Source organism: Bombus huntii, chromosome 3, assembly GCF_024542735.1.
Source record: "Bombus huntii isolate Logan2020A chromosome 3, iyBomHunt1.1, whole genome shotgun sequence".
Taxonomy (NCBI): Eukaryota; Metazoa; Arthropoda; class Insecta; order Hymenoptera; family Apidae; genus Bombus; species Bombus huntii.
The window spans coordinates 17,702,180-17,715,362 of record NC_066240.1 but is presented as its reverse complement, the minus strand read 5'-3'; the positions used below and the strand labels follow the sequence as shown (position 1 = coordinate 17,715,362).

The 13,183-nt window shown below is 43.0% G+C and overlaps 1 protein-coding gene across 3 annotated transcripts in view; it reads left to right on the top strand.

Moving 5' to 3' along the window:
* LOC126863845 (uncharacterized) overlaps positions 1–13,183 on the top strand; it is a 46,785-nt gene that overhangs the window by 32,397 nt on the left and 1,205 nt on the right. For 2 of the 3 annotated variants that reach the window (XM_050614475.1, XM_050614473.1), the window contains 9 exons: positions 5,409–5,619; positions 6,099–6,205; positions 8,386–8,522; positions 9,283–9,483; positions 10,123–10,466; positions 10,924–11,143; positions 11,223–11,528; positions 11,734–12,327; positions 12,418–13,145. In XM_050614475.1, the coding sequence (XP_050470432.1) occupies positions 5,420–5,619; positions 6,099–6,205; positions 8,386–8,522; positions 9,283–9,483; positions 10,123–10,466; positions 10,924–11,143; positions 11,223–11,528; positions 11,734–12,327; positions 12,418–13,145 (2,837 nt within the window). In that variant the 5' untranslated portion in view covers positions 5,409–5,419. The other variant, XM_050614476.1, reaches the window with a different exon arrangement.

Sequence of the window (13,183 nt, the reverse complement as noted above, 5' to 3'; positions counted from 1 at the left end):
GGAAGGATACTCGAGAAGTACATCGAACGATTTCTATCAAGAATTCTCAGAAATACGAGGTGATATCGGCTGTTGCTATGCGTTAAATAATCACTCGGTGCTTAGGTCAACGATATATTCGTTAACAAGTGTGTTCTTTTGATCGCGTCGCGTATCGCTCTGGATTTCGCTAGGTTAATCTCGCTAGGTCAATTTCGCCTGGTTCAAACTTAACTGTCGATCGAATTCGATTCTTCTCTTTTTGTCGCTCCTTAGTATCCTCACTATCCACGCGTTTGTCACGCAAGAAATCACGAAACCGATAGATCGCCGGTGATCTCCTCGCGTAGCAGTTCGAACGTTTCACGAATAAGGTGAAGAAATTGAACTTTATACAGGGTGGTTGGTAACTGGTGGTACAAACGGAAAGGGGGTGATTCTATGCGAAAAAAGAAGTCGAAAATATAGAATAAACATTTTTCGTTCGAGGCTTTGTTTTCGAGAAAATCGACTTTGAATTTTCGCTCGGTACGCGTGCGGTACGTTATAACGAGACGCGATAAAGTGCAGGCGTACTGAGCGAAAATTCAAAGTCGATTTTCTCGAAAACAAAGCCTCGAACGAAAAATTTGTATTCTATATTTTCGACTTCTTTTTTCGCCTAGAATCACCCCCTTTCCGCTTGTACCACCACCAGTTACCAACCACTCTGTATATCGTGGACAATAATTTAGCGTATAGAGATGCGATACACTGGCACACTATTCGTTGATGATAGAGCAAAGCTCGTAGAGTTTTGTTATAGTTGACGTAGCAATAAGGGAAAAGACAGGACTGAACCCGGTACTGACATGTTGACTATTCTAACGATGAAGAATAAGCGCAGTAAAGTGACGATGCTGTGTCGGAGGAAAGCTAGTAAGGGGTGTGTCTAAGGACACGGGACCATGGGATTTGTTGATGACAATTTTGGTTAGGAAAGTGAGGGCAGTAGACATTGGTTCTGATTGGATAATAAGAAGGTTGGTGGACTAGGAAGGGTCTCAGTCGCCCTCGATAGAAAGTCGCTAGTAGGGAAGTATCGTACGTGAGAAAAACTAAGTTTCCCGTGTCTTTCCGTAGTAAACAATAAGCTTTAGAAACGATCCAGTAAAGAGATGTTTGTTCGGTCTGAAGGACCTTAGCTAGAAAATTCCTGAGATTTATGATAGATCCTTAAGGCTATTGAGGGTACGCAGTAAGGATGTGCGGACATCTGGTTGCCATCTTGCCCGCGGTATGTAACCTGATTTAGGTAGAGTGTAACAATATATGATAACAGAATTTATTATGCAAATCCAACAGACTGACGGTTCAAAGTATTACAACAGAATGATTCAAAGTGTTACAAGAGACTGGGTGAAAATGTTTTAACAGATTGGGGCGAGCGCTTATTTTGCAGGGTTTTTATACTGAAGTTTTAGTCCCTCTGGAGGATTTGTCGTCTGGTGTATATCAGAGGCGCCTATTCCTTTACTATTTCGTTACTGTTTCGATGGCTATGGTATGCAGGATGTTTAGCCTATCCTGTTACTGTTTCTGAGCGGATGGTCTTCTTCAGCGTGTGACACGTTTGTTAGGCGTCCGCGACCGTTGCCACGCACGCCTTCTTCTCGAACGTTCGGCGAAAGGACCATTGGGATATCGATGGCTCATTAGGCACTTCGCTTCGACGATATATATTGTTAATCAACATATCGACAATTAATTAAATATACAGACTAGAATTTATTTATTGTAAAGTACTCGTCCGTTAAGAAGTAATCCGATCTTCGAATCGATAGCAAAGAGATAAGAACGAGAAACGGATGGGAAAGGTTAGACGAAGATAATGGAAAAGTGCCGTGCGTGTTTCCTCGTGGAAATAATTTCGCCGGCAGGTACAATTACAGACATCGCTGGCACGATCATCGTATCGGGTGGACGAAGAAGGCCAAAATACGCGGCCAATTTGCGTGGAAGGCAGCTGCAATACAGCCGAATTGGAGCGCGAGCGGCCGGAGTTCGGTTGTTACGCAAAATCGTTTCTTCCTCGGCCGCGTTTCTAAGTACTGGCACAACCATCGGGTTCTGTGAAAGCTGGAATCGTCGATCGACGATCCAGCGTGCCTATTCTTGGCCGACGATTCACCGGCCCCAATTTCGCATCGATGAAAACGACCGTGGATAGAAGGAAGAAGTAGGAGGAGAGAGGGAGGAGGAGGAAGGACAAATCAAGAAGAGAAGAGGAGGAGAGACGGTTGATCCACCGCGAAGAGGTCCTCTCAATCTGCAGTCGATTTTCTCGTGCACCGACCCAATTTCGAGGCCGGTGCGGGCAATTTAACCCAGGTCCGACCGTTCCTGGAACGTCGCGTCGTTCTGTCGGATTACCGGATCACCGAGTCCTCGTCGCGGTATAACGGTCGAAACTGATTTTAAAACCGCCCTGAGACGCTCGTTCTCCGTCGTTTTCCTGTTTCCATCGCGTTCATCGCCATCTTTTTCTGCTCCATCGTTCGCAGAACGACACTTATAATTGTGCGTCTAAACGAAGCGAGTAAAATGAACGCGTAAACGAGCATGGAGCAAGTTCGATGTTTGGCGATTGTTCGGATGAATCGGAAATCTAAGGTCCAAACGCTTTAAGAATGTTCCGCGAACGTTCCAAAATGCTCGCTTGATTCATTTAAGCCCCTAAGAGAGAATTTTGAGCCGAAAACGTAAACAAGCTGTTATACAGGGTGGTTGGTAACTGGCGGTACAAGCGAAAAGGGGGTGATTCTAGGCGAAAAAAGAAGTCGAAAATATAGAATAAAAATTTTTCGTTCGAGGCTTCGTTTTCGAGAAAATCGACTTTGAATTTTCGCTCGATACGCGTGCACTTTATCGCGTCTCGTTATAACGGATCTCACTGTAGATCGTTGTCTCGATGGAAAAATTAAAAAAAAATGTTTATTCTATATTTTCGACTTCTTTTTTCGCGTAGAATTGGTGCCACCAGTTACCAACCACCCTGTATATTATATTTGGTCCGGTCATCTACTACGGCGAATGGTTTCATGCAGCATTCTTGGAAATGAAGTGGTTTAATGCGTATGTGCTCAAGAAACACTCTCGATATTCAACAAAAAAGTTTATTAAACAATTAACGATCAACGATCACACTTCTCGAATGTGTTTGCTTCGCTGTTACGCTAGACTCTTCGCACTTCGCTGTTCGAAACGGAATGAATCTTTCGTTCAAAACCATTCTTTGTTCTTTTCTTTGTTGGCTCTCGATATCTCCACTACACACGCATTCGTTAGACGTCCACGACGGTTGCCGCGTATTGCGTTCTTCCGAATATTCTGCGAAAGGACCGTAGGCATATCGATGGTACATTGGGCAGTCGGCCTTACGCTTTCGTGGTATAGCGTTTTGTGTCGCGAAATCGTCGGAAAGTTCCGCCGTCGAATGCCGCCACAGAAATGTCTTCTCGTTAACAAATGGTAGTTACGATGTTTTCATCGGATATCGCTGTTTCGAGATCGAACGAACACCGAACCGAGAGTTATTATCCAGCGTCTCTGAGGTGTAATCTCTAGGAACGTTTGCTCGCGTTTGTCACGTAATTTTTGGGGTTGGTTGATGAAAATAAAAAGTAGCTGAGCCGTAACACAACTATTAATTTTGTTTTAATTAAACTTTATTACGAATTCAGCAATCACAATGTAACACACACTGAATTAACATAGATCACAATTCACTCCAACCACGTTATGTAAGACTTAGTTACAACGATACGTTAAGTACGCGACTGTTACAAGGGTAGAGACCGGTATAGATACGTTGACTATTCTGAGGATACAGAATAAGCGAGTCTTTCTGGCGATACCGTGTCTGAGGAATGCTAGGGGTGGGTGTGTCTAAGGACACGGGACTATCGGATTTGTCGATGACGATTTTGGTTAAGGAAGCGAGGGCAGTAGACACCGTCTCCGATTGGATAATAAGACGGTTGGTGGACCGGGAAGGGTTTTAGTCGCCCTCGCGAGAAAGTTGCTAACGGAACGTACCAGATGCGAAGAAAACCAACTTTCTAAGCTGACACGTGGTAGACAATAAACGTAAAGGGAAATCTAAGGCAGGAAATACTCGCTTGGTCCGAAGGACCTTAACCATGAAAATGCCAAGACCCCTGGTGGGTACTTAAGACTATCGAGGGTGCGCACCAAGAATGTGCAGATATCTGGGTGCCATCCTGTCCGCGGTGTGTGGCCTGGTCTCTGATGTGAGTTGACGTTACACGTTCGTCGTCAAAGTATAGAGCGTTCTCAGAGCATTCGGATGTTCGATTTCCGGCTCGGCGACCAATCGGAGTTAAACGGCGAAACAAATGTTCCCTTGCGCTTTCGTTTCTAAGTTTTATTAAAATGGGCGAGGTATTCGCTCGTTTGGTCTTAAATCGCCATAAGACGTTGCCCCGAGGTGTTTGCCAGAATTCATCGTAAATTGCTGAAGATTATTCTCGACCGTACAACCATGCTACTTCAAGATACTGTTATCGTTTCGAGCTACCCTTTCTCTCTTCGTTGCTCGTGGTAGACTCGAGAAACGGTGCACGACGTTCATAATTCGACGGCAATTTAAAAAATCGCTCGATCCTCTGAATGTGCTGCTTTCACCCTATTTCTCCGTCATCCTCCGCTCTTTCGTATTCAATTGACCGTGCACGCTTAAGTTGCTTGCAATTCCAGTGACACTCGTACGAGGCTGTGCCGTATATTCGCGGAGCGAGCCGGGCCAAATTACCATATTCCAGTTTCCAGGACGTGTCCCTGGGTCATGTTTGGCCCAGATTCCATTCGGCGACTTAATAAACAGAACGCTTTTGCGGCACGCGTACTACGCAGTTTTCCGCTCGGATATGTTTATTTTTTATGACATTTACCCACGTTTAACGGTATGCTTTCTCTCCGCAACGTCTTGTTTTTCCCTTGTTTTGTCAATGACACGGTCGGACACGGCGCAAGGGGAAACGAAAGGAAAAATTGTTACGAACTTATGAACCAAATAAACTGGAACCGACCGTTTGTCCGAGAAATAAGAACACATTCCAGATTTCAGAGACAAATACGAGCGGTTGAATAGAATTAGCATAATCCCGGTCGCTATCTCTCCGAGTTTCTGGCCTCTTTGTTCCAAACTACGTGTCTTCTATTTTAATAAGCGTTTCGTATTAAAATCGTCGCGCATAAACAATACGTTTAATTTGCCAGATCTATTTAATTTGTTAATATCAAAGAAGAGAGTTCGACCGAAGAGAAAGTCGCGTCGTCTTTTAATTACCAAAGATACGAAATACGCGATATACTTTGATAAACGTTCCCTTGTTCTTACTTTTTTCTTTTTTTTTGTATATTTTCAGGGTGAGGGGGCATGTTGATGTGCCGGCGGTTGCTGCTGATCGCAGCCGCGATCACGGCCTCGATCGAGGCTGGCTCCGCTAGTTACCACCCTGGAATCTCCTCAGATTACTCTGGATACCCTGGTTTTCCGGTTTATCCAGCTCCGACGTCGTCCGAGACCTCGTCCGGTGCGATCACTACGCCAACGACAAATTTGGAAAATGTTTGCAGGTATAATCGATCGGCCGTCGTTTCTTCGTCGTCGATTGTCAAGTTACATTAGCAGAAAACTTCTCTGATTATTCTCTTCTGTTTCAAATTAGACGAGCAGTTAGTATCAGAAGAGAAATGTGATTCTACGGCAACGTTGAAACAAGGTCAACTGCAATACACTTCCCTTTATAACAACTCCGTCACGTTTTATGAGAAACCTTGTATTTTTTAGCAGGCAAATTTAAAATCGTTCGAAACCACAAATGTTTGCGTTGCAGATCGATATTTTCTTACTCTTATTCCCCCGTTACGCTTTCCATTCGTGGCGCTTACGAAAATAGGATTAAATCGTGATTCAAAATCGCGTCGATCGTATTCGGCGATGGTCCGCCATTAAATCGTACGCGTGTCCGCCGTTGAACCAAACCGATATATCTGTCGTATCGAGGCGTATTCGAAAGGATATATTGTAGGTTTTATTTGCATTCCATTTGCAGGCCATCCGAGTACCTATGTGGCACAGGAAACTGCGTTGCCCAGGACAAATACTGCGACGGCGAAAATGACTGCGGCGACAACTCCGACGAGCCGAAATATTGCACCCGTGAGTCCTTTATCCGACCTGTTTCGTTCGATTCCTGACCGCCATTTCGCCCCAGCAATTTTAATTCAATTAAAATTCCTATTTCTCTTCGATACGCGGTTACTAGTACGTCGATGATTAAACGTCGTTTTCAAGAATATACAACCAATCCCGAAACGTGTATCGATTAAAGAACACACTTTGCGATCGTTTGTTCGCCAAGATGCAAGATATTAAGTTCTCGTTGAACCCTTTCGCTGTAGATTCAAAGGATGCGCTGCCACGGATACGTCGCGAGATTGAAACAAAGATTGTCCCATGTGGATTCTGAAGTAAGAAATGTACGATATAACGATTCGTATCTGGTCGTAACAATTAGAAACCTTCGTCATTTATAGTATTCGATGTGCTCGTACAGCGCACCGGCTCCACAGCGATGACGTGAATTCTTCGTTCTATTTATTAATAATAGAACTACCACAACAGTCAAATTGACTGGTTTTACAATTTTATTTTAAAATTCCTACTTCGCAATGACGATGTGAAAGAATAATATAACGAATTTTATTTTGTTTTTTATGTATTCAAACTGAAAATAATTTCGTATCGAGGCTACTTATACCCACACCAGTCGAATTGACTGGTTTTACAAATTTTTAAAATTCCTACTTCATGTTATATTTTTTCCGCAACGATGCAACGACTCTCGCAACAATAGCTAAAGGAATAATATAACGAATTTTATTTTGTTTTTTATGTATTCAAACTGAAAATAATTTCATATCGAGGCTACTTATACCCACACCAGTCGAATTGACTGGTTTTACAAATTTTTAAAATTCCTACTTCATGTTATATTTTTTTCTGCAACGATGCAACGACTCTCGCAACGATAGCTAAAAGAATAATATAACGAATTTTATTTTGTTTTTTATGTATTCAAACTGAAAATAATTTCGTATCGAGGCTACTTATACCCACACCAGTCAAATTGACTGGTTTTACAAATTTTTAAAATTCCTACTTCATGTTATATTTTTTTCTGCAACGATGCAACGACTCTCGCAACAATAGCTAAAGGAATAATATAACGAATTTTATTTTGTTTTTTATGTATTCAAACTGAAAATAATTTCGTATCGAGGCTACTTATACCCACACCAGTCGAATTGACTGGTTTTACAAATTTTTAAAATTCCTACTTCATGTTATATTTTTTTCTGCAACGATGCAACGACTCTCGCAACAATAGCTAAAGGAATAATATAACGAATTTTATTTTGTTTTTTATGTATTCAAACTGAAAATAATTTCGTATCGAGGCTACTTATACCCACACCAGTCGAATTGACTGGTTTTACAAATTTTTAAAATTCCTACTTCATGTTATATTTTTTCCGCAACGATAACTAAAAGAATAATATAACGAATTTTATTTTGTTTTTTATGTATTCAAACTGAAAATAATTTCGTATCAAGGCTACTTATACCAATAGCAATCAAAACGACTGGTACTTGTCAAAGTGCAAATGGTGTTGCAATCTGTTTATCGAACCCCAATTAACCAGTTCCCTTGTTTTCTACAACATGTCACACGTTTTGAAAATTTTTTACTGCGTATCATTCGATACGATATCAGATATCAGGAAAATTCCGGATCGATCGCTAGATAGCTAGATTCTAACGCTAGAAATACCACACTAGCCAAAATGACTGGTTCTACGATTTTATAAATGTGTCAACCCTCGTTTAGGGATGATGATCCCAGATGAATTAACAGTACCAAAAATGTACTGTATAACATGAAATTCCTTCTGTAAGAAAATAATAAATCAACAAATATAAAAATATTCCATTATTACGTATTTTTTAAAGACCAGTCGTTTTCACTGGTTTTGGTAAAAATAGCTTCGTGTTAGCTATCGGTAGTTCTAGTGTTAAATCTACCATCCGAAAGGTAACAAAGATTCGCTAATCAAAGTCTGGTTACCTAAAGACAAACTGCATTACGCGTGCAAACCGCAGACTATAAAACATCAGAATCCCAATGTTCGCCTCTGTTGCTTCCCCATTTGATTCGCAATCTCGCGATTCGCGACGTAGTAGCAAATCAGGGTAAAGAGAAAGGGAAGGAAAGAAGCGGTCGTAGATCTCGCGAGAATATCGCAGCGGGATTTTTATTTTTCTATCTGGTTTTACAGTGTGCAACAGAACGTTGTACGGTGACGTCGGCCGGACCTACAGGGTGGAAGTTCGCCGACCGAGGGAAGATCGACTGCCATTCTTGTGTCATCTCAATTTCACTGCCGCCGGCTCTGATCTCGGAGATCTAGTTCAGGTGGGATGGAGGAAAAGGAGTTGCGAGCACGCGCGCGCGCGCGCGTCCGGACGAACGAGCGTGCGAGCAGCCAGCATTGAATCCGTAGGAAATAAACGGTCGACTCGTCGCGCGAGTGGAACGAGACTGTCACGAGCCAGACAGTAGTAGGGGACAATAATTTTTTCTCCTAGGGACGTACGGACACAGATAGACGCGTGGACGCGCGCGCGTGGTCGATGTTTTAGCGAAAATAGATCGTCTCTTGAAAATTGTTTTTGTAAGTTTGTTTATTTCTCTGTATGTCCTCTTTAATCGTGTTTCTTCGCTGTTCCTCTTTCCTGTTCTTTCGTGCCTCGCTTCTTTACACGTAGAATTCCCCTTTTTATTTCTGTCCGTGGATTTCGCTATATTTGTTTCTTAATAAATCGGATATCGAGTTGATGCAGAAACTCTGCTCGAACCTTTGTCTCTCGGTCGTTTCAATTTAACTCTGTAATGCATTTTTAAAATGCGTTTTTACCTATCCATCGTGCTTTTACGTTAATCGTTTACAAAGATCGAGAATAACAGAATCAATTGGAAGGTTTTCAACTTCTACAGTGACCTAATGGTTTTGCGGTGACGTCTCTGCACGCTTTTCATCCTTTAATACATACAAAGTTAGTTATATACGAAATTAATTCTTTATACGATACCACGATAAGCACCATACATAGATAAGAACCGTCAACGAGGAGAAAAATTATCGAGTATTCTCTGGAAATTCGTGATATTACAGTTAACATTCGACACGTTCACCGTGGGTCGATTTTTATCGTTCACGTCGGAAGGATGTCCGGATGGTTACATGACCATTCGGGAAAAGGGTCGACCAGCGACCGGAGGTCAATGGTGCGGAAGCGCATGGGGGTACACCGTGTATTACAGTGAAACTCCTTCCATCAATTTGACTTTGTATTTACTCCGGCTAGCCGAACAGGTAAGCGCAAATTTGCTTCTTTGATAATTATCAGTCGTATGTCGTATGAGAGTAAATAATAAGCACGAAACATAAGCACCAAATAAAACTGCGATTTAGCGGCAAGTCACACACGAACCACTAAGGTCCGATAACAGCTAACATATGTACACAAAGGGAAAGCCCCTTAAGCTTCTTACAGACCTTATAGATCTTCGTCCATGTGACATGTTTGTGATTCTTCGGGTTTCGATGATGTTATTAATACGTTCCACTTTGTCCGACGTTTCATTGAATATTTCAGCTCGCTTCTTCGTCTCCTTAGATAAGAAGGTATTAAAATTGATTAGATTTACAATTTCTCGTCCATTCGTCAACGAGATTCGTTTCATCTTATTATACGCAAAAACTAAATTACTTATGACATTATCGTTTCTAATCCATTGGAAAATTCTTTTATTCGATTCTTATAGTAAAGAAGCAGCTCTGTCCTAATTAAACGAACTGGAACGTGCAGGAAACGTCGGACCCAAACGCAACGTCCTAATCAACGCGATTGAGACCCGAAAAATCAGAAATATGTGAAAGTTACAGATCTGAAGATCTTCGTGTACGTTTCTTCTTCTTCTTCGGATATACTTGTATATTGACTGTCAACAGGGTAGTGGCTATAATTTCGACTTCAAATTATCGTACAAGTTCCTGAGACGTAGCGAGGCGCACCTCAGATACGGGAACAGTAGTATGTCCACGTGGCGGGGAGAGCTGGTGAACGGAACGTACTGCGATCGTGTGCTTACCAAGTGCGACACGCGAGCCTGTCGACTTCAATCGCCGAATTACCCGGGCGTTTATCCCAGAAACGTCACTTGCTATTACCGGGTAGAGCAAAATCGGGCGCCACCCGGTCATCGGGCGTTGCTCGCTGTGAGTCAGCGGAACAGTCACAAGATACACATCAAAGACCAGGTCGTCAAGTACGATGGCAGCCAAAGGATATTAAGGTACCGCGTTATCGTACGACGTTTCTTCCTACCGTTTGAATATTTTAACGCGTTGATTGTCACGCTGACTGTCGCTGTGCCCCTTTTTAAATTAGAAAATAATACATTTTTTAGGATAACTAAAAAGATATACATTTCATGGAGTAACAAATTGTCAACAATGTGAATGATTTAGATAATATTTTCAGAGAGGAGAGACGCAGATACGGTATAATATTTTATAAAAATTAAACGTTACGACGTACTATATTTCAATCTGTCGCGGTCCTCGCAAATACTGCCAGAATGCGAGTAATATAAAATTCTTATTATTTTACAAATTAAATTACCGCGTGGCAGTAAGTCGATCGATAGAGCTTTTCAATTACTTTGTAATACAAATTTTTGGACAGAGTTGAAAATATTCCATTTCTGAAAGATCGATTGATGAAACGTGTTGAATTATTTTGTAATATAGAGTTTGGGATCAATGCAACGTGGTGCAAGATTACTTGACGGTGTACGACGGGGGTTCAACCTCCGACAAGGTGCTGGTTAGACTTTGTGGAGGTGACGCGGTGCCAGACATAGTTAGTAGCCATAACACGATGCTTTTGGAGTTCCACACGTCTCCGTACGACAATCCCTTTCATCCCGTTCCTTTGTCGTTCTTGCCCGGCTTCGAGCTCGAGGTTCAGGTAATTCCCAACAGGCTCCTAATTATACTTTTGCCAGTAACGAAATCTTTACCTAGTCAATCACATCGATGGTTCAAAGGTGCTGTTCGTCGACGAGAAATCCCGGAGTTTTGTTAAGGAGAACAACAACTGCGACTTTTATATACCCAGCGACGAAAGCTCTTCGGGAGTCTTAGAAAATCCGAAACATTCTCTGCCACCGAACACGACTTGTCGCTACCACTTCCAGGGCAAGCCGAACGAGATCGTTTGGCTGTCTTTTGTCAAGTACTATGCTGCCAGCGCCGATGCCGCCGCGAGCATCGACGTCGCTTCCGATTGCAACGCGAAGCTGCTCATTTGGGACGGCGATCGCACGCTAAATAAATTAATTCCTATGCGTAAGGTGTGATACTCATCTTTCTTTTTGTAGTTAGCCTTCTTTAAGCTTTTACGGTTGGCATATTTTTCTGGTGGCAGTCTGATCAGGAAGCAATCAATATCTGTCCGACTTTAAAGAGAAATTTTAAATGCCGCCACTATGACAGCATCGAATGGCAATGGTTTAACTTTCACGTCGAAAGAATTTCTAAATTAATTTTCATTTACAGAATATCACTTTGATGGGTCAGTTTTGTAAGGATGATACCCCGCGTCTCTGCGACCATAGCCTGCTACGGAACGGAAGTCGTCATGCGAGGCCTTGTAGCCTCGCGGAGAGCTACGTTTCCAGCGGCAGAGATCTCACCTTGGAGCACATATTACGTCAAGGAAGTGCACTTTATCCGATAAGTTTTGTACTGCGTTACGAGTTCGTGCACGAGGCGGTCTCCTGTAACCATGTGTTCGGTTTCGCGTCCACTTCATCCACGTCTTCCACGTCTTCTTCATCCTCTTCTTCATCGTCCTCCACGTCGTTACTGTCGTCGCTCGCCAAGGCGGGGAAATTCGCGTCGCCGAAAAGTGTATTCTTTTACGGTCGCGGTGGTGCGCAGAACGTTAGCTGTGTGTATCGTTTCGAGACCGAGCCGGATCACAGGATAGAACTGTCCATAAGTAGAGCCTCGTTCGGAGATAAAGGATGTTCCTCGTACGTAGACCCGTTAGTCAATCGCTGGACTTGCGATCGACGCATAGGCGACTCCACCAAGTTTGGCACGGCTGAGTTGATCGTTGCCGAGTACCCTTGGCAGGGAGTGGAACTGGTACGATTCTCATAACATTAATATATGCTTAGAAATGTAACGTGAGATATACAAATCTCGCTAATGATAACATTGTTCGTATATATTCAGGTTCGCGATTGCCTGTGCTCGAACGTCAGCGATAGGATCGTTCTGAGAACACTGACATCCAACGTGATCGAAGTCCGGTTCACCGTGACCTTAATGAACGTCACGCAAGATTATAGAGATTTCTATTTCGAAGGGGAGTACCGTTTCGTCGCTTTGGGCGCAGAGTCGAGCGAACAAGGCTGCTCGACGAAGCTCGAAGAGCGACGATTACGCGGAACCAGCGGTGAAATTTCTCTCAGAAGTCCCCTGCCGCGAGTGATTCCCGGTGTCGCCGCCGTCGAAGAGATCCTAACCAATACGGAGGATCTGACTGCCACTCAATGTGTGAACGAGCCCTGGCTGATAGAGCCTGAAGATGCACGGATCAATTATTTGTATTTAAGGACGGCGGGATATAGTATCACGTTGGATAACGTCGAGGAATGTACAACGTTGAACAGAATCGTCGTCTACTCGGCGGCCAATACGAAAGATCGTAGCGTAATATGTCCCGAGGGCGGCGTTGACACTGCCAGAACGGTGGATTTCTTCTCCGGTGGTTGGAACTATAGCGCTATTAATACTACCGTGGCCATGATGCAACATTCAAGGAGCTTCGTTGTCGAGTTCCTCCAGAGAGAACCTGGTTTCTATGCCGTTACTTGGATGGCCATTTCGAAAAGGTCTTCTAGTTCTAGCGTCGGGCCCAATGTATTCTCTATAATGCCACACGAGGATTGTCCTTATCGGTAACGATAATTTTTTCTACATTATTCTGATAACTTGT